At 44.8% G+C, this 24,510-nt stretch overlaps 1 protein-coding gene across 1 annotated transcript in view; it reads left to right on the forward strand.

Annotated features, from left to right (window-relative positions):
- Positions 1-24,510, forward strand: part of LOC308665715 (peroxidasin-like) — a 70,964-nt gene that overhangs the window by 28,725 nt on the left and 17,729 nt on the right. The window contains exons 3-12 of the mRNA XM_081323880.1: positions 1,596-1,667; positions 4,122-4,193; positions 8,036-8,107; positions 9,387-9,458; positions 11,811-11,980; positions 13,308-13,425; positions 15,124-15,293; positions 17,398-17,670; positions 20,582-20,698; positions 23,881-24,039. Coding sequence (XP_081180006.1) covers positions 1,596-1,667; positions 4,122-4,193; positions 8,036-8,107; positions 9,387-9,458; positions 11,811-11,980; positions 13,308-13,425; positions 15,124-15,293; positions 17,398-17,670; positions 20,582-20,698; positions 23,881-24,039 — 1,295 coding nt within the window. The remainder of the gene's footprint in view (positions 1-1,595; positions 1,668-4,121; positions 4,194-8,035; positions 8,108-9,386; positions 9,459-11,810; positions 11,981-13,307; positions 13,426-15,123; positions 15,294-17,397; positions 17,671-20,581; positions 20,699-23,880; positions 24,040-24,510) is intronic.

The following is a 24,510-nucleotide window of genomic DNA, read 5'->3' on the forward strand; positions in this document are numbered from 1 at the left end:
GGGTTTGGGATGAATCGTTGCGCTAGGGCTGAATAACCCCTCGTTTGCCATTGGAAGCACCCGTTCCAAATACAGGTAGTTCTCGACCGCAACTGAGCCCCACCTTTCTGTTGCTAAGTGAGACAGTTGTTTTCGGGGAGTTTTGCCCCACTTTATTACCTTTCTTGCGACGGTTGTTAAGTGAATCACTTGCAGTTGGTGACTTAGTAACACGGTTGTTAAGGGAAGCTGGCTTCCCCATTGTCTAAAAGTCGCAAAAAGCGGATGACATTTATTTATTTATTTATTTGGATTTATATACCGCCCCTCTCCGAAGGGACTCGAGCCGGGGACATTGCAAGCGTCATAAATGTGAGTCAGATTGCCAAGCATCTGAGTTTATGACGTAACCATGGGGATGCTGCAGTGGCTGTGAGGGTGAAAAATGGTCAGTCCCTTTTTTTCCCCGTGCCGCGGTAACTTTGAACGGTCGCTAAACGAACGGCTGTAAATTGAGGACTCTGTGCACGGGAAGCCAACCTAACCCTTGAAGATCACTTCCTTCATCTGGAGCCTGGAACCCTCTCCACATCCCAGCCACAAAGTGAGGAGAAGGCTTTTGCATCAAATTGTCAGTCTTCTTGAAAAACTGTGTTCGCCTCTTCAGAAAAAAGACGCATCACTCCAGTGCAATAGAGGAGAATCTCTGTAGCCCAGAGGTGAGAAGAAGGAGGAGGAGGAGGAGGAGGAGGAGGAGGAGGAGGAGGAGGAAGGAAGGAAGGAAGGAAGGAAGGAAGGAAGGAAGGAAGGAAGGAAGGAAGGAAGGAAGGAAGGAAGGAAGGAAAGAAGGAAAGAAAGAAAAAGAAAGAAGAAAGGAAGGAAGGAAGGAAGGAAGGAAAGAAGGAAAGAAGGAAAGAAGGAAGGAAAGAAGGAAAGAAGGAAGGAAAGAAGGAAAGAAAGAAGGAAAGAAAGAGAAAGAAAGAAAGAAAGAAAGAAAGAAAGAAAGAAAGAAAGAAAGAAAGAAAGAAAGAAAGAAAGAAAGAAAGAGGTGTTCCTTGATCAGGGTATTGGTTTCTCCTCAGTTGTTTGTCTGGTGTTTATGCCTGTGTATCTGGGTGTTGGCTGGTGGAAAGGGTGTGCAAAGAGCAAACCCCACTCTCTTCTAGCGCTGATGATGTTACCTAGTTGGGTAATAGAATGTCTGAAAGTAAACAACCAAGCTCTGAGACACCCCCCCCCCAAGGACTTCACAGACCACATCACTGCCAGGTGACCTAGAGCTATGCTACCTGTTGGATGGAATTAATTCCAGACTTAACTGTAGTAAATTGTTAAGATTTAGATCCTGTTTTTCGTCCAGGAGGTAAAGAGATTTACACAAAGATCACCTCTTGTTTTGTTTTTCCCCCTATTGGGTTAAATAGGAAAATGTGGCACTCACTTTTTATTAATCGGTCTGCTGGGATTTCATAAATAATTGTATTACTTCTGAAGTGTTTGAGTAATCCTTGGATGAGTTCACGAGGAAAAACATCAGAACTCAGCCAGAAATCTTAAAACTATGCATTCATCTGTTGCTTTCATTTATCTTTTTTTTTCCCTTCGCCCCCTTTCAGGCTTTTGAACAACAATTTGCTGAAGCACATAGCACAAAACTCCTTTGAAGGGCTTAAGAAGTTGAAATACCTGTGAGTATTGACCTCTCCACAGCTTTTGATATTCTCTAAATCAGTGTTTCTCAGCCTTGACAGATTTAAGATGGGTGGACTTCAACTCCCAGAATTCCCAGCCAATTGGGCCAATCACCAGGAGATGGTGAGTTCTAGTCCCGCTTTGGGCACAAAACCTGGCTGGGTGACTTTGGGCCAGTAACCAGGAGAGTGTGAGTTCTAGTTCCACCTTAGGCTTGGAAGCCAATTGGGTGACTTTGGGGCAATCACCAGGAGACGGTGAGTTCTAGTCACGCCTTAGGCATGGAAGCCGATTGGGTGGCTTTGGGCCAATCACCAGGAGACTGTGAGTTCTAGTCACGCCTTAGGCATGGAAGCCAATTGGGTAACTTTGGGCCAATCACCAGGAGACGGTGAGTTCTAGTCACGCCTTAGGCATAGAAGCCGATTGGGTGACTTTGGGCCAATCACCAGGAGACGGTGAGTTCTAGTCACGCCTTAGGCATGGAGGCCAATTGGGTGACTTTGACCCAATCACCAAGTGATGGTGAATTGTAGTTCCACCTTAGGCAGGAAAGCCAGCTGAGTGACTTTGAGTTACTCTCACTCAGCCCAACCCACCTCACAGGGTTGTTGTTGGAGGGAAAATAGAAGGAGGAAGGAATATTAGGCATGTTTGCCATCTTGAGTTATTTATAAAGTAATAAAGTGTGATAAAAAATAAATAAATAAACTGGTCCAGCCAGTCAGCAGGAGTCAAGGCTGACTCAAAGACTCTTTGTTCAACCTAACCTTCAAATCCAAATGCATTAAAGCATAGTTATATTCCTAAATACAGTAATATATACAAATATGTATATACAATATAAGTATCTAAAAATATTTAATAGAACATTTCCTGCACTTGAAACATTCCTGGAATGTGACAAAGAATGGCTGAATGAATTTATAATCTTATGGATACAGTATAAGAGTGTAGGAATCCTGCAACAGAATTATTTATAGAAGGAGTGACATGTGGATATAAACTGTTTTATTAGAATTATTGGTTAATTCTGCATACAAGTAGTCCTTGACTTAGAGCAGTTTGTTTAGTGACCATAACTGCACTGAAAAAAATGACTTACGACCTTTTTTCATATCTACAACCGTTGCAGCATCCCCAGGCTCACATGATCAAAATTCAGACGTTTGGCAACTGACTCATATTTATGACGGTCGCAATGGCCCGGGGTCACGTGATCCCCTTTCGTGACCTTCTGACAAGCAAAGTCAATGGGGAAGCCAGATTCACTTAACAACCATTTTCGTAACAACAAAAGGCAGTGATTCACTTAACAACGGTGGCAAAAAGGTTTCAAAACGAGGCAAAATTCCCTTAACATCTGTCTCACTTTTGGGGTTCAATTGTGGTCATATGTTGAGGGTTACTTGTACTTGAGTCTTAGGTGGCCCAGGAAAATGTTGCTGTTACATTAATTACAAACTTATTATCTGGGATGCTGTAGTGTAGTCCTTGACTTATGACAGGGGTCTTCAAACTTGGCCTTTTTATGACTTGTGGTCTTGAACACCCAGAATTCCTCAGCCAGCGTGGCTGAGGAATTCTGGGAGTTGAAGTCCACAAGTCATAAAAAGGCCAAGTTTGAAGACCCCTGACTTATGATCATAATGGGGCCTGCGATCACAGTTGTACGTTGTGACAGGTGTAAAGTGGATCACAGATATGACCATTTTTTACAGTGGTCGTTAAGCAAACCCTGCAGTCGTTAAGGAAAGCAATAGTTTGCTATAGGCCAATTTGGCTGAAAACTAGAAATACATGCCGGTTTCTGACAGTTACAACAATTAACCAGTGGAACAACCTGCCTCCAGAAGCAGTGAATGCTCCAACACTGGAAGTTTTTAAGAAAAGACTGGACAGCCATTTGTCTGAAATGGTACTAGGTTTTCCTGCCTGAGCAGGGGGTTGGACTAGATGACCTCCAAGGTCCCTTCCAACATCATCATCATCATTATCATCATCATCGTAAAACACAGCCCTGTGACCAACAGTCACTGCAAATGACCGTAGGAACTTCAAACAGTCGCTAAGCTATTGGTCGTAAGTCAGGGACTACATGTATAGTGGTGCATGAACTTTGAGTTATTTTGCTTGTTTGTTTGTTTAAAGATTGCATATGCCCAGATAATATTACCTTTGCAGCTTAATGGCCTGGCTGGGGGTGGGGGAGTTGGGAACTGGGCTGTGCGAACAGCAGGCTGGCGCATGCGCATACACATGCAGCTGGACTATAAGTTGAGGTGCACATGCATGTGTCTGTGCGCCTGCCTGCTGCTTGCGCAGCCCGGTTCCAAATAGGCCACAGCCCAGTAGTGGGTCATGGCCCTGGGGTTTGGGGTTTGGGGACCCTTGATTTATACCCAATAGGGTTTTCCCATCCTAACTCTTCTCTTTCTCTCTTTTCCAAGTTACCTTTACAAGAATGAAATTCAGAGCATCCAGAGAGAGGCTTTCAAGGGGCTGCATTCTCTAGAACAGCTGTAAGTTGGCCAAACGTGAGGTTAGAAATTGCACAGAGACCGATGGAATTTCCTCTGTGGATTTTAGCCATGCAAACCCCCCCCCACACCCCCCAATCTCTCCTGCCTCCATCCTCCTTCCCAAAAATAACAAAGGCAAGTTGTTCTAAAAAAAAAATTTTTTTTGGCTTACCAAGATGACCGTGAGTCTTGGCAAGAATTAGTTAGTTGCGAGAAGATAAAATAGCACCAAAGTTGTTGGGTTTTTTTGCCCTCACCCCGTCTACTCCCTTTACAGAATTCCATGCTCGGTCTTCCTGATTTTTATATCCTGGGTTGTATATCTGTATATCTTGAGATGCACGTATAAGTCTCTACGGGATCTTACAACAATTCATTTCATGACCGCTTGGAAGTTTCAACACAATTTTAAAAAAGGGACTTAGGACCGTTGCAGCATCCCCGTGATCACGTGATCAAAATTCAGATGCTTGGCAACTGGCATGGATTCATGACGGTTGCAGTGTCCCGGCTCATGTGACCTTTGGTGGCCTTCTGACAAGCAAATTCAACGGGGAAGCCAGATTCCCTTAACCACCGTGTTACTAACTTAAACCACTGCAGTGATTCACTTAACAACTTTGGCAAGCGGGTAAAATGGGGCGAAACCTTCTTAACGAGTGTCAGAACAGACATTTGGGTCTCAGTGGTCGTCGTAAGTCGAGGACTAGCTGTCTTGAGCTCCTTCAGCAAAGGTTCTCTGTATCGGTCTGTCTCTCTCTTGCACACGGATTGCTGTGTTGTGGTTATCGAAAGGTGCTTTTAAGAGAACAGGCATCCTTCATGGGGCATGTCAGTTTTCAGTCCTAAGCGCCAGGAATTTTAGGCGTTGTAGGCCGTGAAGAAGAGCCTAATGCTGGGAAAGATTGAGGGCAATAGAAGAAGGGGACGACAGAGAATGAGGTGGCTGGATGGAGTCACTGAAGCAGTAGGCGTGAGCTTAAAAGGACTCCAGAAGATGGTAGAGGACAGGAAGGCCTGGAGGAACATTGTCCATAGGGTCGCGATGGGTCGGACACGACTTCGCAACTAACAACAACAACAAAGGCCGTGATGAAGGTATAGTTAGATCAGGGGTCCCCAACCCCCAGTCCGTGGACAAGTACCGGCCTGTGGCATGCCAGCAACCGGTCCGCACAAACAAGCAAAGCCCCATCTGTGTTGTGAGCCGCCCTGAGTCCTTAGGGAGAAGGGCGGCATATAAATTTTAATAATAATAATTAATAATAATAATAATAATAATAATAATAAATAATAATAATAATAATAATAATAATAATAATAATAATAATAATAATAATAATAATAATAATAATAATAATAATAATAATAATAATAAATACGCACTGTGGAAAAAGCTCTCTCCACAGAACCGGTCCCTGGTGCCCAAAAGGTTGGGGACCTCTGTAGTAGATGACACTTTGATATTTGAGTGAGGTGAAGACCACAGTGGGCAGAGCAGGAAGGGGAAATGAGTGAGGCCATATTTTCTCCTTGGAGTTGGTTCTCCCATCCCTTAAAAACATTAAGCTTATTTAGAGGTTTATACATGGTGGGAAGAGATCCATCTACCTCAGCTCTTCTATGACTCATGGACTTCAACTCCCAGAATTCCTGAGCCAGCATGGGGGAACTATAGCCCCTTCATGACTCGTGGACTTCAACTCCCAGAATTCCTGACCCAGCATAGGGGAACTATGGCCCCTTCATGACTTGTGGACTTCAACTCCCAGAATTCCTGAGCCACCATGGCTCAGCTTGGAAACCTCTCCCTTTCCCCTCAGCATAGCTGGCTCAGGAATTCTGGGAGCTGAAGTCCATGAGTCATAAAAGAGCCGAGGTTGCCTACCCCAAGGATATAGGGTCTCTTGCTTGAGCAGGGGGTTGGACTAGACCTCCAAAGTCCCTTCCAATTCTGTTGTTCTGTTATCCTGTTCTCAACTATAGAAATAGCTTTTGATTCAGAGGCTAAAAGAGACTCCTTCCCTTCGCTCAAATCCATCTTGTAAAAACTGAGGCCCACTTAATGGGAGCTCCAAATATCTACTTGGATTGTGATCAGATTTTGGAAAAATGCTTGCACCAACCACTGTTTTCCCTAAATCTCTCCACCCTTTTGCGAGTCGTGTTCTGCAGCTCTCTTATCACATATCCAAGTCGACCTCCAATGAATGGGTCCACTCTATTTGGTCTCATCCCATTTGAAATACTTTAACATATGTCAAAATGCATCGGAAGGGTTGAGAAAATTTCAGAGTGCTGGATGTGTTATGTTCCTGGCTAGAAAAACTAAACAGTTGTGTTGGAATCAAAGCGCCTGTCCTGGAGGCTCAGGAAACATGAGAGGAGAGAAAAAGTAACAGATTATTTTATTTATTTATTATTTATTATTATATTTGTATACCGCCCTTCTCCTGAAGGACTCAGGGCGGTGAACAGGGCACATATAAAAATACAGAATACAAAAATTAAAAAAGAATTAAATAAGAGCCCGAGCTAAAAACAGTAGAATAATATAAAAATCCACAATAAAAACCCCAGCACATCCCCCATCAGGCCAGGCTGGCTTGTTCAAATAGGTAGGTCTTCAGGCCGCGTCGGAAGGAGCGAAGGTCGGGCACCATCCGGAGCTCAACCGGCAAACGATTCCATAAATCCGGGGCACCCACAGAGAAGGCCCTCCCCCTGGGGGCCACCAGCCGACATTCTCTGACCGGTGGCACCCTGAGGAGGCCCTCTCTGTGGGAACGCACAGGGCGGAGGGAGGTTGACGCCGGCAGCAGGTGATCCCCAAGGTACTCCGGACCCATGCCATGTAGGGCCTTGAAAACCATTACCAAAACCTTGACACCCTATAGTATCCAGGGGTCTTCAAACGTGGCCCTTTTATGATTTGTGGACTTCAACTCCCAGAATTCCTCAGCCAGGCACGCTGTTGCAGCATCCCAGAGTCATGTGATCATTTGCGACCTTCCCAACTGAGTTCTGACAAGCAAAGTCATTTGGGTGGAAGTGGGCAGCTTTGACCCCTTTACGACCTGTGGACTTCAATGCCCAGAATTCCTGAGAGTTCCATGGTGGCTGAGGAATTCTGGGAGTTGAAGTCCACAAGTCATAAAAGGGCCAAGTTTGAAGACCCCTGGGCCCCATACTTAATAATTGTTGCGAGGAAATGATTTTTTACACCAATAGAGAAAGCTTCGAATTTCTGACTTTCTTGTTGCCAATTAAGTTTCCGACCCACCATAATCAGGTAGTCCTTGACTTACAACCATGATTGGAGCCCAAAATTACTGTCGCTAAGCGGGACAGCTGTAAAATGAATTTTGCCCCATTTTATGACCTGCAGCTGTTAAGCGAATCACTGCAGTTGATACGTTAGTAATATCATTCGTAAGTCAATCTGGCTTCCCCATTGACTTTGCTTGTCAGAAGGTTGCAAAAGGTGATTGCATGACACAGGGACATAAATATGAGCTGGCTGCTGTCATAAATATGAGCTGGCTGCCAAGAGTCTGGATTTTGATCACGTGACCGCAGGGATGCTGCAATAGTTTTAACTGTGAAAAATGGTCATAAGCCACTTTTTTCAGTGCTGTTGTAACTTTGAATGGTCACTAAACAAACAGTTGTAAGTCAAGGACTGTCTGTTTATTGTACACCACTCCAGAGCCCCGGAGGGGTGCTTAAGAAATATGAAATATAAATAAATAGACAGACAGACAGTTAGCTTGTGGTGGTTTAGCAAGCAGCCTAACTCTGGAAGTTAATTATATGTTTGTTTTTATCTCTTTTCATAACAGGTACCTGCATTTTAACAACCTTGAAAGTTTAGAAGTGGGAACGTTTAATGACCTGCCCAAGCTGGAAAGACTGTAAGTCATGTGGTGATTGACAACAAACTGGTAGTAACTTTTGCCCATGCGTATTTCCCAAAGGGATTCTGAATTTTAATAAGGCAGCCAAATGGTCTGGTTCACCAGGCGCCCTGAAATCTAGATTACTGATAATAATTTATTCAGTAACCCCAACTGACTGAGTTTTTACAACATCTTATATCAGGAAGCCTTGATTTCATGCAGCCCACAGTGCCAAACATGGAATAAAGCACAGTATGGTTCTTATTTTACTCTATCCGTGGAAGGGACCTTGGTGGTGGCACCACTCCAGAATCACCCTATAAGCCCAGGGTCTTTCATAGGCCTTCTGCAGCTGAGACCAATTTTGGCTTGGAGCAGGAACAACTTTTCTTTCTTTCTCTTTCTTTCTTTCTTTCTTTCTTTCTTTCTTTCTTTCTTTCTTTCTTTCTTTCTTTCTTTCTTTCTTTCTCTCTCTCTCTCTCTCTCTCTCTCCTTCCTTCCTTTCTTTCTTTTCCTTTCTTTTTCTCTTTCTTTCTTCCTTCTTTCCTTCCTCTTTCTTTCTTTCTTTCTTTCTTTCTTTCTTTCTTTCTTTCTTTCTTTCTTTCTCTCTCTCTCTCTCCTTCCTTCCTTCCTTTCTTTTCCTTTTTTCTCTTTCTTTCTTTCTTTCTTTCTTTCTTTCTTTCTTTCTTTCTTTCTTCCTTCCTTCCTTCCTTCCTTCCTTCCTTCCTTCCTTCCTTCCTTCCTCTTTCTTTCTTTCTTTCTTTCTTTCTTTCTTTCTTTCTTTCTTTCTTTCTTTCTTTCTTTCTTTCTTTCTTTTTCTTCTCTCTCTCTCTCTCTCTCTCTCTGTCTCTCTCTCTCTCTGTGTGTGTCTCTCTCTTTCTCTGTCTCTGTCTCTCTCTCCTCCTCCTCCTCCTCCTCCTGTCAAGGAAGATTAAAAAAAATCTGGTTCATGCTCTTTTGGCAGCCTCAACCACTGTGAATTTATGTTGCGTCTTTAATGTTGTCTTTCCATCTTCTTCTGGGTGTGCCTCGTGTTCTTTGACCTTCTCCTCTTTTTGTATATTCCTGTATTCCCAAGACAACCTCTCCACTTTATTTGCTGCTGTTATATGTAGGAGCCACTATTGTGAGAACATTTCTGCAGCATCAACTTCAGAGCTTCAGAGCTACATAGTTTGAACTATGTGGAGATCTTGCTGAGAGAACACCTACCAACTGTAAACACTCACCTACTTGGACCTACCTTGTCTTTGATGGTCACTCAAGCACGTTCTCTTTGCTGTCTCCAACACAGGTTCTTGAACAACAACCGAATTTCGCAGATCCAGCCAGGAGCCATAGCTCAACTCGAATCTCTCAAACGCCTGTAAGTAGACAGCATGCATAGGTAGTTCTCAACTTATGACCACAATTGAACCTAAAATGTCCATCGCCAAGCAAGAAAGTTCTTAAGTGGGTTTTACCTCATTTTATGACCTTTCTTGCCACAGTGAATCACTCCAGTGGTTAGGTTAGCAACATGATTGTTAAGGGAATCTGGCTTCTCTATTGACTTTGATTGTCAGAAGGTTCGCACAAGGGGATCACATGACCCCGGGGACACTGCAACCGTCATAAATATGAGTCAGTTGCCAAGCATCTGAATTTTGATCATGTGACCATTGGGGATGCTGCAATAGTCATAAGTGTGAAAAAATGATCATATTTTTTCGCTGCTGTTCAGTCACTAAATGAATGGTTGTAAGTCAAGGACTATCCGTACAGAAAATTATTCACCATCCTGTTTTTTATCTAAGGACCAGGATGACTTCTTTATTCAGCAATCCAGTGGTTTGGTCCCCAATAAATATGACTAGCCTTTTCCTCCAAAAAGACCATGTCACAGGACGATTTCTATTTATTTTTTGCTGGAAACTGGCTGTTTTTCCACCCTAAAACACTCGTAGGAATACATTGATTTGTGTAATGATCACCACGTTAGCTTTATGGCTGTGGCATTTGCTTAATAACTGGCACAAAAAGTCACAAAATTGGGTCAGTCGGGTGGGTGTCTCAACTTATGACCCTCAAGACTTAGGATGGACGTTCCAGGCTTTATTACAGTCGTAAGTTGAGGACAATCTCAGATTAGGAAGCATATAATACGTGATCTTGTGTCCCATCCTTCAGCTATTCGAAAGGACATTCCTTTTTGTTTGTTTATATGATCCAGCTTGATCCGTGAAGCAATCTGTAAACCTTGACGAGGAAACATGTGGTTGAGTTGTGTGGCTGCTTAGCCAAACCCTCTTTGAAAGCATTTTTTAAATGCTATTTGGAGTTGGAAAAGAATTGTGCTTTAATTAAAAAAAAGAGAGAGGAAAATGGCATGTTTGCCTCTGGGAATTACCTAAAAATAAATATTTGTGCAGGCAACGTCCTAAGAGACTAATTGCAGGGAAACACTATTTCAAGCAATCTCTGATCAGACGACTAGTGCTGTGCCAATTCTTTTGTTTTTTCAAGTTATTTGTTTTCATTTCATGAAGAAAGATATGGTAATTTGGAATGGTTTCCCCCCCCCCCCGCCAAGGAGAAGAACATAAGGGGGTGGGGGGAACATGTTACAAACGGGACACGGATTCCTTGCCCTGAAGGGTAGTAAAGAGGTGTGGACTTTCATTGTGGATTCCTCCACCCTTGACCTACAGCCTCCTTAGCTTCACATAGAGGTAGTCCTCAACTTATGACCACAACTGACTGAGACACATTTTAAGTGAGTTTTGCCCCCATCTTTTTCCCCACAATTGTTAGGCGCATCACTGCAGAGCCTTGGTGGAGCAGTGGGCTAATGCCTCCTTAAGTAACAGCAGCTGCCTGCAATTAGTGCAGGTTCGAGTCCCACCAGGCTCAAGGTTGACTCAACCTTCCATCCTTCTGAGGTAGGTAAAATGAGGACCCAGATTGTTGGGGGCAATAAGCTGACTTTGTAATAATGCCACTTGGGCATTATAAAGCCCTAATAAGCAGGCATATGCATAGAATGAAGGCTATTGCTAAGCACATTGATTTGTGCTTCTTAGACTGTAAGCCGCCCTGAGTCTTCGGAGAAGGGCGGGATATAAATAGGATTAAAAAAAAAGCCTTTATCCGTTTGCCTAGATTGCCTCTCTTTCTTCTGTCTACCAAGGCCATTCTCACAAGCTAATTAGATTATTCAGTGGAACGGCTTGCCTCCAGAAGTTGTGGGTGCTCCATCGTGGACTTCGACTCCCACAATTCCTGAGTCAGCCGTGCTGAGGGGAAAGGGAGAGGTTTCCAAGCTGAGCCATGTTGGCTCAGGAATTCTGGGGATTGAAGTCCACCAGTCATAAAAGAGCGAAGGTTGCCTACCCCTGGCCTAGGACTAGGCCGCTTTATGACTCGTGGACTTCAACTCCCAGAATTCCTGAGCCAGCCATGCTGAGGGGAAAGGGAGAGGTTTCCAAGCTGAGCCATGCTGGCTCAGGAATTCTGGGAGTTGAAGTCCACGACTCATAAAAGAGCCAAGGTGGCTTACTCCTGGTAGAGGGTCTCCTGCTTGAGCTGGGGGTTGGACTAGAAAATCTCCAAGGCCCCTTCTGTTGTTCTGTTAGCTTGTTTGGCAGGTGACCTTCCTATATCTGTGGTTATGGATGACAGGAAGAACCAAACTCATAAAGTCAACCCTTTTTTCCCCTCCCCATCTGGCCCCTGCCAGGCGGCTGGATTCCAACGCCTTGCTCTGTGACTGCGACCTGATGGGGCTGGCAGAGCTGCTGAGGAAATATACCACACAGGGCAACTCTCAAACAGCTGCCACTTGCGAGAGCCCACCCGAATTACTGGGCCGTTCGGTCATCACCTTGACCTCCCAAGAATTCAACTGTGGTGAGTGACGCTACCTGATCCATTATCTATTTCGTTCACTACTTTTCCAGATGTCTCTGGAGATTCCCAGTCATCCAGGCCATGGTTGTCCCAAAGATGCTTTTTTTTCAAGAGGCAACTGGACTTTCTTGTTTTTCCTTGAAGACTGTGCGGTTAACTGTGCTTAACGACTGCAGGGTTCCTCTTCACAACCCATGGCAAAAGGGATGTAAAATAGGGCACAACTCACTTAACTCACCTTCCTTAGCAACAAAAATTCTGGTCTCAGTTGTGGTTGTACATCAAGGACTACCTGTCTTAATTCATGTCTCAACAACCCTTGGAAGCAGTTCAGCAAAATATCCCCTGGGTTTCTGGATTATTATTTCAGAGAAATAATAATAATAATAATAATAATAATAATAATAATAATAATAATAATAATAATAATAATAATAATAATAATAATAATAATAATAATAATAATAATAATAATAATAAATGTTGGAAGGGACGTTGGAGGGTCATCTAGTCCAACTCCCTGCTCAGGCAGGAAACCCTATACCATTTCAGACAAACTTGGTTGTCTCTAACCTTCAATTAGCAAAACCCAGTTGCTGGGTTGACCTAAGATCCTTCCATTGAATGGCTGACTTGGACACACAAGTGAGAGTAGAATAATTGTTGGGAAACAGTGCCACCTAGAGGAAATGTATGGTCTTTACAAGACTGATGTCAGCCTCAGGAGGTAGAGCAGACTGGGAAATCAACAGCACAATAGGCTAAAGCTATTTTTATTGAGATTGGCTGCAATAACGGAATCTTGCAAGGGTCATGGTTCCGATGATAAGACCAGCAAAATCAGAACTCCGAGGCTAGAGGTTTCCCCAAAGAAACATGTTTATTGGTTACAAAATATCGGCATGGTCAAGAGTGAACCCAAGTCTGAAATTTTCACCAAAGAGTTACACTATTACAAAGTCAAACTTCCCGCCCCAGCACTATGCAATCAGCTCCATTCCCCAGTAGAATAATTTGGCGGGCTTTCTAACAAAAGGCCCAATCCTCTGATAGAATCACCTTGGTTCCCACGGGAACCAGAATTGTTTAGCAAAAATACTCCGCAAAATACTCCCTTTTCTTCTGGCAACCTAGAACGAGCAAGATGGCTTCAGCCAGGTTCGTGGTAGAGTTGACAGCAAGTTGAATGGAGTTGCCCCCCCTCTTCCTTCTTCTTACGCATCAGTGAATTAGGGGGACATTTGAGAACATTCATTGAAACACCAAAGTCGTGTATTGGGACATCTCCCAGCCTTTAAAGGCTCACCCTCCATCTTGTCTGTTTCAGAGAGGCCTCGCATCACAGCTGAGCCACAAGATGTCGACGTTACTCTGGGCAACACCGTCTATTTCATTTGCCGGGCAGAGGGGAATCCGAAACCTAAGATTATCTGGCTTCACAACAAGTAAGTGAGATGGAGCGTGAGAGGAGACTACGTCAAACCATAAGGAGCAACCTGGTGGTATCTAATGGAAGGGGTGTCAGAGAAGGCAAGATGGCGGAAGCAGCATGCCATTCTGTAATGGTGGGTTGGAGAGACCTTGGGAGACGGGGCAAAGCGACAATACCAAGGGAGAGGTCAGATAAGAGACAGCATAGCTCACAGTTGGATAGCGGGAGTAGGGACCCTCCCTAGTTTCTTGACCTGTAAAAACAGAGGGGAGGGTTGTACTTTAAGACTTGATTGGAGTCAGTAAGATTGGAGTAAAGCAGATAAGAATCACTAGATCACGTGAAGCGTTAATAGCACTTTACAAGGCCTTCATAAGGCCACACTTGGAATACTGCATCCAGTTTTGGTCACCACGATGGGTGACCAAAAAAGATGTTCAGACTCTGGCAAGAGTACAGAGAAGAGCAACAAAAATGATTAAGGGGCTGGAGGCTAAAACATATAAGGAACGGCTGCTGGAATTGGGTATGTCTAGTTTAACGAAGAGAAGGATGAGAGGGGACGTGATAGCAGTGTTCCAATATCTCAGGGGCTGCCCCAAAGAAGAGGGAGTCAAGCTATTCTCCAAAGCGCCTGAAGGCAAGACAAGAAGCAACTGATGGAAACTAACCAAGGAGAGAAGCAACCTAGAACTAAGGAGGAATTTCCTGACAGTTAGAACAATTAATCAGTGGAACAACCTGCCTCCAGAAACGGTGAATGCTCCAACACTGGAAGTCTTTAAGAAGAGACTGGACAGCCATTTGTCTGAAAGGGTATAGGGTTTCCTGCCTGAGCAGGGGGTTGGGCTAGATGACCTCCAAGGTCCCTTTCAACTTTATTGTTGTTGTTGTTGTTATTGTTATTATTATTACAACTAAATGAACTAATTCTACTTTATTGTGAAGCTACATTGACAGAAAGTTACAAGTCTGAAAATACAATTCAGGGAAGGCTCCTTCTGAGCGTTTTACCTGGCGCCCATTATTCAGCTGAAGGCTATGTTGTCTCTTATCTGATCACTGTCTCGGTAGCATCTCTTTGTCCAGTCTCCCAAGATCTTTTTCACTGACCATTAAACAATTTGCCTTTTTTGACCTCTTCCCACATGCATATGACACTGGGGAAGTGGCAGGACTCTTATTAGTTTAAAATTCACAGTTAACATTACCCTGGAGAAAAAAAAACCCAACAGTGGTGGGATTCAAATAGGTGAACAACCGGTTCTCTGCATGGATGCCACTTCCGGAAGTCCATTTTGGGCCTGGGCAACAAAAAATTAACTACCAGTTCTACCGAAGTGGTGCGAACGGGCTGAATCCCACCACTGGGTTGGATAAGTTGATAGCACCACTTTCCCCATCTCAGCATCTCATAGATCAGAGGTCCCCAACCTTTTTGGGCACCAGGGACCAGTTCTGTTGAAAGAGGGTTTTCTGCACCCCAGAGGTTGCGTGGTTTTGTGTGCTGCCTGCATCTCACGGATGGGGCTTTGCTTGTTTGTGCGGCCCGGTTGCTGGCATGCCATGGCCTGGTACCGGTCCACAGACCGGGGTTTGGGGACTTCTGCCATAGATAGTCTGGATTGTTGTCTGGACTACTTGTAGTCCAATCCTTCTCTAGATCAAAGAAGGGGTGAAGCTGGCTGCCATCTTTCGTTTTGTATTGCAGCAACGAGATTGACATGAAGGATGATGGGCGGCTGAACCTGCTACAAGATGGCACACTGATGATCCAAGACACTAAAGAATCCGACAAGGGAATCTATCAGTGCCTGGCCAAGAACATTGTGGGCGAAGCGAAGACCAATGAAGTCGCCCTACGCTACTTCGGCACGCCTTGTAATGCCCTTCAAATAAATGAAGATCTTGTCCCTAGGTCTATAAGAACCAGAAAATCTGTTCAAGCTGATTTTAGGATGGGGCCGTGAAATATGGTGGTAGCATCTCACCTATCTTACCTGTATTGGCTGAGGAAGCCAATTTGGGAAAGTTTGCAAACTAACTCTTGCGATGGGTGGGCTTTGACATCCCATAAAATGCAAACAAGTAAAAAAAACAAAAGGATTTTGAGTAAGTGAGTGGTGTGGCAAGGAGAATTGTGGTAAGGATAAACATCTCAAGAACTTTGTCTCAAGCTCATCCATGAGGGCTCGTTAACAAAGTCAAGAGGGACACCACAACTGCACCATCAAATCAATTAATGACACATTTTTGAAAAGGGGCAATGGCTTTGATTGCATAATTTGTGACTGCCTCCTTAGCTATTTTGACCTTTCAGTGTGGACACCCCAGTTGGGTCCTCTTCTGTTGAAGATCCACTATTTCCTACAAGCTGGCATTTAAGAGCAAGGGGTTGGACTAGAAGACCTCCAAGGTCCCTTCCAACTCTGTTATTCTAAGACACAGAGAGAGAGGGACTGGCCCAAAGTCATCCAGTTGGCTCCAGGCCCAAAGCAGGACTAGAACTCACCATCTCCCACACCAAACTGGCACTCTGATAAAACACCATGGTTTAATATTGTGGTTTTCACTTCATTTTCAGACAAGGAAAACCAAATGCACAGGTATAGAATAGGTGACTCCTGGTTCAACAGCAGCCACTGTGAGAGGGATCTCAGTCTCCTAGTGGACAATCACTTACTGTAAATATGAGCCAGTAGTGTGCTGCAGCTGCCAAAAAAGCTAATGCAGTTCTGAGTTGCATCAAGAAAGGGATACATTCAAGATAAAGTGAAGTAATAGTGCCACTTTATACTGCACTGGGGAGTCCACACTTGGAATACTGCATCCAGTTTTAGTCATCATGATCCGAAAAAGATGTTGAGACTCTAGAAAGAGTGCAGAGAAGAGCAACAAATCAGGGGTCTAGAGGCTAAATCGTACAATAAACAATTGAAGCAGCTAGGGATGTCTAGGCCAGGGGTAGGCCACCTTGGCCCTTTTATGACTCGTGGACTTCAACTCCCAGAATTCCTGATCCAGCATGGCTCAGCTTGAAAACCTTTCCCTTTCCCCTCAGCATGGCTGACTCAGGAATTGTGGGAGTTGTAGTCCATGAGTCATAAAAGAGCCAAGGTGGCCTACCCTTGGTCTAGCCTATCAAAGAGAAGGATTGGGGTGACATGATAGCAGTCTTCCAATATTTCACAGCTGTCACAAAGGGGGGGGGGGTCAGCCTATTCTCCAAAGCACCTGAAGGCAGGAGAAGAAGCAATGCATGGAAACTTATCAAAGGGAGATTCAACCTAAAATTAAGGAGAAATTTCCTGATCGTGAGAACAATCAGTGTAACAGCTTGCCTCCAGAAGTTGTGGGTGCTCCACTGCTTGAGGTTTTCAAGAAGAGACTGGACAGCCATTTGTCTGGAATGGTATAGGACAGTAGTTCTCAATTTGTGGCCCGCAGATCCCTGGTGGGTAGGTGTGCAATGTTATCACAGGAGGTCTGTTGAGGCTTGAAGAAATGTTATGATTTAAATCTTAAGTTTTGGGGATCCGGGGCCACAAAAGGTAGTTAAAGGGGGTCCGTGCTGAAGAAAAGGCTGAGAATCCCTGGTGTTGGTTCTCCTGCTTGAGTAGGGGGTTGGACTAGAGGACCTCCAAGATCCCTTCCAACTCTAATATTCTGTTCTATGTTCAAACTTGGCCCTTTTATGACGTGGACTTCAACTCCCAAAATTCCTTAGCTAGCCATGCTGGCTAAGGAATTCTGGGAGTTGAAGTCCACAAGTCAAAAAAAGGACCAAGTTTGGCTGTGGAATTCTGGGAGTTGAAGTCCACAAATCATAAAAGGGCCAGGTTTGGCTGAGGAATTCTGGGAGTTGAAGTCCACAAGTCATAAAAGGGCCAAGTTTGAAGGCCCCTGTTCTATATTGAGCCGGAATGTTCTGAAATGATCTGAGTTTCTTATCAACTAAGCGCTTCCCTGTCCTTTTTGTTTTCAGCCCAGCCTACATTTGTCATCCATCCCCAGAACACAGAAGTCCTGGTGGGGGAAAGTGTGACTCTGGAATGTGGGGTGTCTGGACAACCCCCGCCTCGTGTTGTCTGGACGCTGAGCTCAGGGTCGCCGCTGCCCCCAGATCCGCGCTTCACCATCACCAGCTCTGGTGGCCTCTACATTCAAAATGCCACTTTGTCGGATGAAGGCAAATATAGCTGCAAAGCCACTAACAGAGAAGGATCTATTATGGCCACAGCAAATATCATCGTGCAAGGTAATTTAATTTAATTTAATTTATTAATATTTCTATACCGCCCTTCTCCCGGAGGACTCAGGGCGGTGTACAGGGCAAGAATAAAACACAGAAATTTACAAAAACTAAAAGATAATTAAATGCATGCCCGATTAAAATACAATTGATACATAGTAAAAACCCCAATAAAAATGATAAAAAACCCCACCAATCCCCCCTCAGGCCAGGCCGGCTTGCTCGAACAAGTATGTTTTCAGATCGCGGCGAAAGGAGCGCAGATCGGGCGCCGTCCGGAGCTCAACCGGTAACTGGTTCCATAGCTCCGGGGTGCCCACAGAGAAGGATCTCCCCCTGGGGGCCACCAGTCGGCATTCTCTGACCGGTGGCACCCTGAGGAGGCCCTCTCTGTGGGAACGCACAGAGCGCAGGGAGCTTAATGCCGGCAGCAGATGTTCCCTGAGGTACTCCGGCCCCATGCCATGGAGGGTAGCCGTGAGAATATGAACCGCCAGACTTAGACAGGCAATAAATTATTAGACTAAAGTCGGCTATAGGTAGACCTTGTTTAGCGCCCGTTCAAAATGACAAAGACTCTGAAAAAAGTGATGCAACTGTTTTTCACACTTATGATCTTCGCAGCGATTCACTTCCCGACTGTCACGTAATCAAAATTCACACACTTGGCAACCGACTCATGACGGTTGCAGGGTCCCGGGGTCAAGTGATCCCCTTCTGCGACCTTCAGACAAGCACAGCCAATGGGGAAGCTGGCTTCACTTAACAACTTCGTGACTAACTTAACAACCTGCAGTGGTTCACCTAATAACGGTGGCAGGAAAGCTCGTCAAATGGGGCAAAATTGAATTGAATTGAATTTTATTAAATTTATATGAACAACTGTCTCACTTAACCATCGAAATTTTGGGCTCAGTTGCGGTCGTAAGCCGAGGACTACCTGTAGTTCAGCATGGGGGGGAAAAAGATTAAGTTGAAAAGTAGCAGAGCTAAGATGTAAACTAGCTTTATTTGCCTAGTTCATTTGTCGATTCTACAAGCAGTCCTCAATTTATGACATAACTGGGAGTAGAAGTTCCACTTCTAAGGAAAGTAGTTGTTTAGCGAGTTGCACCCAATTATCTTTTTTTTGGTCACGGTTCTTAAATGAATCACTGCAGTTGTTAAGTGAATCAAATGGTTTTTAAATGAATCTTGCTTCCCCTTATTAACTTTGCTTGCCAGAAGCTGACTGGGAAGTCATAAACGGTGAGCACATAATCCTGGGCCAACTACAACTATTTGTAAGTATATTTTGTTTGCCAATTGCCTGGAGTTTGGTCACGTGACCCTGGGGATGCTGCAAGTTGTAAGTGTGAGGACCAGCTGTAAGTCATGTTTTTCAAGTGCCACTGTAACTTTGGAGTGTTTCTAAATGATTGGTTGTTAAGTCAAGGATGACCTTTACTTATTTCCTTACACAGTACTTTTTATAATGATTTCACTTAGTGCAGCGAGCTAAGTGAAATTTAAAAAGACATGTTCAGGTGCAATCCATTAACAAAATAGTACAGCATCAGAATTTGCAAAAGAGAGGGAAGGAGGGGAAAGGGGATCCTAAAAATTTAGCTTGTGTATAAAATAAACCCTGCCCTGAAATTATTTAAAATAAAAAAACCTTCCTGGGCTCTTTATAAAAAAAAAAGAAGAAGATTCAAATATTGAACAGTGACAAAGAACAGTGGTGAATTTGTTCCAGGTCTTGTCCATCCATAACCTAATAGGTAGTGTATAGATAAGAAAGGCTGAGCGCCAAAGAATTGAGGCCTTTGAACTATGGTGCTGGAGAAGACTCCTGTGAGTCCCTTGGACTGCAAGGCGATCAAACCGGTCATTCCTAGAGGAGATCAACCCTGACTGCTCTTTAGAAGGCCAGATCCTGAAGCTAAAACTCAAATACTTTGGCCACCTAATGAGAAGGAAGGACTCACTGGAGAAGAGCCTAATGTTGGGAAAGATGGAGGGCAAGAGAAGTAGGGGACGACAGAGAATGAGGTGGCTGGATGGAGTCACTGAAGCAGTAGGCGTGAGCTTAAATGGACTCCAGAAGATGGTAGAGGACAGGAAGGCCTGGAGGAACATTGTCCATAGGGTCGCGATGGGTCGGACACGACTTCGCAACTAACAACAACAGTGTATAGATTCAGTCATCTCATTTCTTTTCAAAAGAAAGGTCAGTACAACGGGCAAGATTGGCATAGGGAACAGGGGTGGTGCCAGACTAGAGGAAGTTGGAAAAAATCAAGATGGCGGCCAGGATTAGAACATCAAACACCCAGCCTACACGTCTAAAAGGGATGGACCTTTGATTGTGTGGATGCAACCCACATCCTGAGTCTTTCTGATACTTACCTTAACTAGGATACATCTTCCTGCTAGGTTTTTGTGGATAGTTGAATGTTTCTCAACCTCAGCCATTAGATTAGATTAGAAGATGTGTGGACTTCAACTCCCAAATTCCTCAGCCAGCATGGCTGGCTAGAGAATTCTGGGAACTGAAGTCCAAACACCTTGAAGCTTAGAGCTGTGTCTTATTGTACCCTAAGGGTAAATTCCTACATCCCAGGAGAAATGAAATTGAGAAGAGTAATTTGACTTAGCTGCATTGGTGAATGTCAATTCTTAGCTATATTAGTGAATATCAGTTGAATAGGGATCGCCCGAGTAGCAGAGTTGGAAGGGACCTTGAAGGTCTTCTAGTCCAACCCCCTGTTCAGGCATCTTTTAACTGCTGAGGTTGAGAAACATTGCCCTAATCAATCTGGTCTTCTCAATCTTTCTCTGGGGTTTTCATTTAACCTTTGAGGCTTGGTGGACAGGAGGTTGCACATTCCCACGAACCTTGTAGATGTCTCTTTTCCTTCTTTTCCTCCTGCAGATACCCCCAGGTTTTTAATAGCTCCCAGTGATCAGACCGTGACTGAGGGTCAAAATGTGGATTTGCCCTGCTCTGCAGATGGACATCCTCGCCCAATCATATCTTGGACAAAAGAAGGTATTCTCTTGGCATTGCTGTCTTCTGTGAGGATTTAGAGTTACAGAAACATAAGCTGAAAGAGTCCTCCAAGATTGGACTAGGCCTGTGTTTCTCAACCTCGGCAACCTTAACAGAGTAACAGAGTTGGAAGAGACCTTGGAGGCCTTCTAGTTCAACCCCCCTGCTCAAAAAGGAGAACATATAACCAGGGGTGTCAAACTCGCAACGTCACGTGTCGTGTCGTGACGTATCGCGACTTTTTCCCCATTGCCGGCAATGGGGTAGGCGCAGTTTCGCTATGAGGCATCCGGCCCGTGGGCCAGCAGTTTTGACACCCCTGCCGTATACCATTGCAGACAAATGGCTATCCAATCTCTTCTTGAAAACTCCAGTGACGGAATGCCCATAACTTCTGAAGGCAAGTCGTTCCACTGGTTATGTTCTGTACCAGCCTGCTACCGGCCCTGCAGAAAAGGCAGGGACAACCCCTTTTACAAGAAGGCAAGAGGCTGGAATTACGCCTGCCAAACTTATTGCTACAAAAACAAACGGAACAAGACAAACCAAAAAACAGGAGCTTTAAGAAACAGGAACTATCCAAGCGGTTGCCTTCAGCAAACCAGCCCTCCCACACATTCCCCTTATATAGAGTTCAGGGCGTGGTTTCTCTCTGCCTCCTTCCGAGAAGCCCCATTGCCTTCCTCTGTTTACTCCTATTTGACTGCCTCCTGCGTCGGGCGTCCTTGAACAGGGCCAGCTGTGGGTCATCTTCATCCACGCTGTCAGGCTCACACAGCTGGGTCTCCGTGGTGACCAAGTGGGAGGGGCCTGGCTGAGGGCTCTCATCAGCAAGATCTTCAACCCCCTCAGCAAGGTCTTCAACACCCCCCTCCTCCTCCTCTGAGTCGTCCAACCCAACTGCCGAACCCACAGGCTGACCCTGAATCACAACAGGTTAAGTGTTCTACTGTCAGGAATTTTCTCCTTAGTACTAGGTTGAGTCTCTCTTTGATAATTTTCCACCCATTACCTCTTGTCTTGCCCTCAAGTCTTTGGAGAATCGGTTGTCCCCTCTTTTCTGGGACAACCCCTCAAATATTGTAAAACTGCTATCATGTCACCCCTAGTTCTTCTTTTCTCTAGACTAGACATACCCAGCTCCTCCAACTGTTCATCGTATACTTTAGCCTCCAGCCCTCTAGTCATCGTTGCTGCTGTTCTCTGCATTTTTTCAAGAATCTCAATATCTTTTTTATATTGTGGTGGACTTCAATTTCCCAGCATTTCCCAGCCAACCTATGTGGAATTCCTTCATCAGCATCTTAAGGATGCTGAGGTTGAGAAACGCTGTTCTAAGGAAAGGTGTGGGAAGAAAATTAGATTCTGGACTAATGTTATGTCTTTGACTCTCCTTTTAATCAGTAATACGACTTGCAAGCAACCAAAAACAGGAAATTTACAATACATCACAAACAAAGCTAACGCAATTTTGCAAAGATCACTTAACTTCTTTCAGCTGATAATTGGCAACCAGGCTAAGCTAGTTAAACCACACAAATAACTAGCAAACCAGGAAATCCTTGATAAGACAAACTTTTCTGAGCACACATGTGCGTGGCCTCCAAATTAGCATGTAAACAAACACCAAAGAAAGTTCTACACACTCAGTGAAGTAAGATAAGCAGGAGTGTCCAATCCTGGCCACTTTAAGACTTGTGGACTTCAATTCCCAGAGTTGAAGTCCTTAAGTCAGGGGTAGGCAACCTTGATTCTTTTATGACTCGTGGACTTCAACTCCCAGAATTCCTGAGCCAGCGTGGCTCAGCTTGGAAACCTCTCCCTTTCCCCTCAGCATGGCTGGCTCAGGAATTCTGGGAGTTGAAGTCCACGAGTCATGAAGGGGCCTAGGCCTAGGCCAGGGGTAGGCAACCTTGGCTCTTTTATGACTCGTGGACTTCAACTCCCAGAATTCCTGAGCCAGCATGGCTCAGCTTGGAAACTCTCCCTTTCCCCTCAGCGTGGCTGGCTCAGGAATTCTGGGAGTTGAAGTCCACAAGTCATAAAAGAGCCAAGGTGGCCTACCCCTGATCTAGGGCATTTCAGTGTATTAGTTAAGCATTACCTCAGGGGTAGGCAACCTGGGCTCTTTTAGGACTCGTGGACTTCAACTCCCAGAATTCCTGAGCCAGCATGGGGGGAACTATGGCCCCCCTCATGACTCATGGACTTCAACTCCCAGAATTCCTCAGCCATCATGGCTCAGCTTGGAAACTCTCCCTTTCCCCTCAGCATGGCTGGCTCAGGAATTCTGGGAGTTGAAGTCCACGAGTCATAAAAGAGCCAAGGTTGCCTACCCTTGCCTTAAGTCTTAAAGTCGCCAAGGTTAGACACCCCTAGTATAGTCTTTAGAAATCCTGCTATAAGTGTGGTATAAACCTTTTTGCTTAATATAACCCTTCTAACCATTCCTTATAGGACTTGATTTCAGGTTTTTCCAGGCCCTTTGCCGTTTTAGCCTCCTCCTCCTCTTAATTCCCAACAGCATCTCCAAGGAACTTAATCCAATCTCCTATCTGTCAAACAAGGGCATCATCTGAAGTAGACATCAGCTAGTTCCAATAACTTGTTACTCCACTCCTGCTCTCTCTCTTTCCCCTATCTCAAGTCCAGAAGACCACCTGCCGTGTTTTTCCCCTTTCACTCTTCAACCAACCCATATGTATCTGGAAGACGTCTTGCAACCTCGGAAGAGCACCATTGCTCCACATTGTCCTTCTACAAAAAGAAGATCACAGGACAGTTACAGTTGGACTTTCAGCATCAGGACCAGTGGGATGTCCCTCAGGAAGCAATCTAGGGAAAACCTCCCAAAATTATCAATCCATTCTCATCAACTGGACCCCACTGGGTAGATAACACTCCTGTTTTCAAGGAAAGCTTGTCCATCTTTGCCTATGGAGATTCTCAGTCATCCAGGTCATGGTTGCCCCAAAGGTGCTTTTTCAAAAGGCAACTGGACTTTGTTTTTCCTCGAAGACTGTCAGAACTGAAGAAGCTTCTTGGATGAGAAGAGAGACATCTTCAAGGACGAACAAAGTCCAGTTGCCTTTTGATGAAGCACCTTTGGGCCTTGTGAAGTTCAGAGTTCATGGGAGAATTTCTCCAACAGCACCATGATTTCACACTGTCCTTGTTCATAGGTGGTCCATTACCAAACAGTTGGAGATACAGTGTCCTCTCCACGGGAACCCTGCAGATGGTCCAAGTGTCACTTCATGATCAAGGCCACTATGAGTGCCATGCCGTCAATGCTGTCGGAGCCCAGAGATTTTCTGTGAGCCTCAAGGTCACCCCACGTGGTAAGTGCACACACAAAGTTCTTGCTGATCTTATCTTCCCCAGCCAGTTGACTTCCTTCTGCCCTTGAAACATGTCTTCCCACATCTAGCGTTCTCCAGAGGGTTTGAAGTTCAACGCTCTTGGCCAACCCATCTGGAAGAGACATCTTCCCTTAATTTCTGTCCCCAGTTAAATACAGACATACAGTATAGCAGAGTTGGAAGGGACCTCAGAGGTCATCTAGTCCAACCACGTGCTCAAGCAGGAGAACCTATACCAGGGGTAGGCAACCTTGGCTCTTTTATGACTCGTGGACTTCAACTTCCAGAATTCCTGAGCCAGCACGGCTCAGCTTGGAAACCTCTCCCTTTTCCCTCAGCATGGCTGGCTCAGGAATTCTGGGAGTTGAAGTCCATGAGTCATAAAAGAGCCAAGGTTGCCTAACCCTGACCTATACCATTTCAGACTGTCCAATCTCTTCCTAAAAACCT

The sequence above is a fragment of the Vipera berus genome, assembly GCF_964194415.1.
Source record: "Vipera berus genome assembly, chromosome: 3".
NCBI lineage: Eukaryota > Metazoa > Chordata > Lepidosauria > Squamata > Viperidae > Vipera > Vipera berus.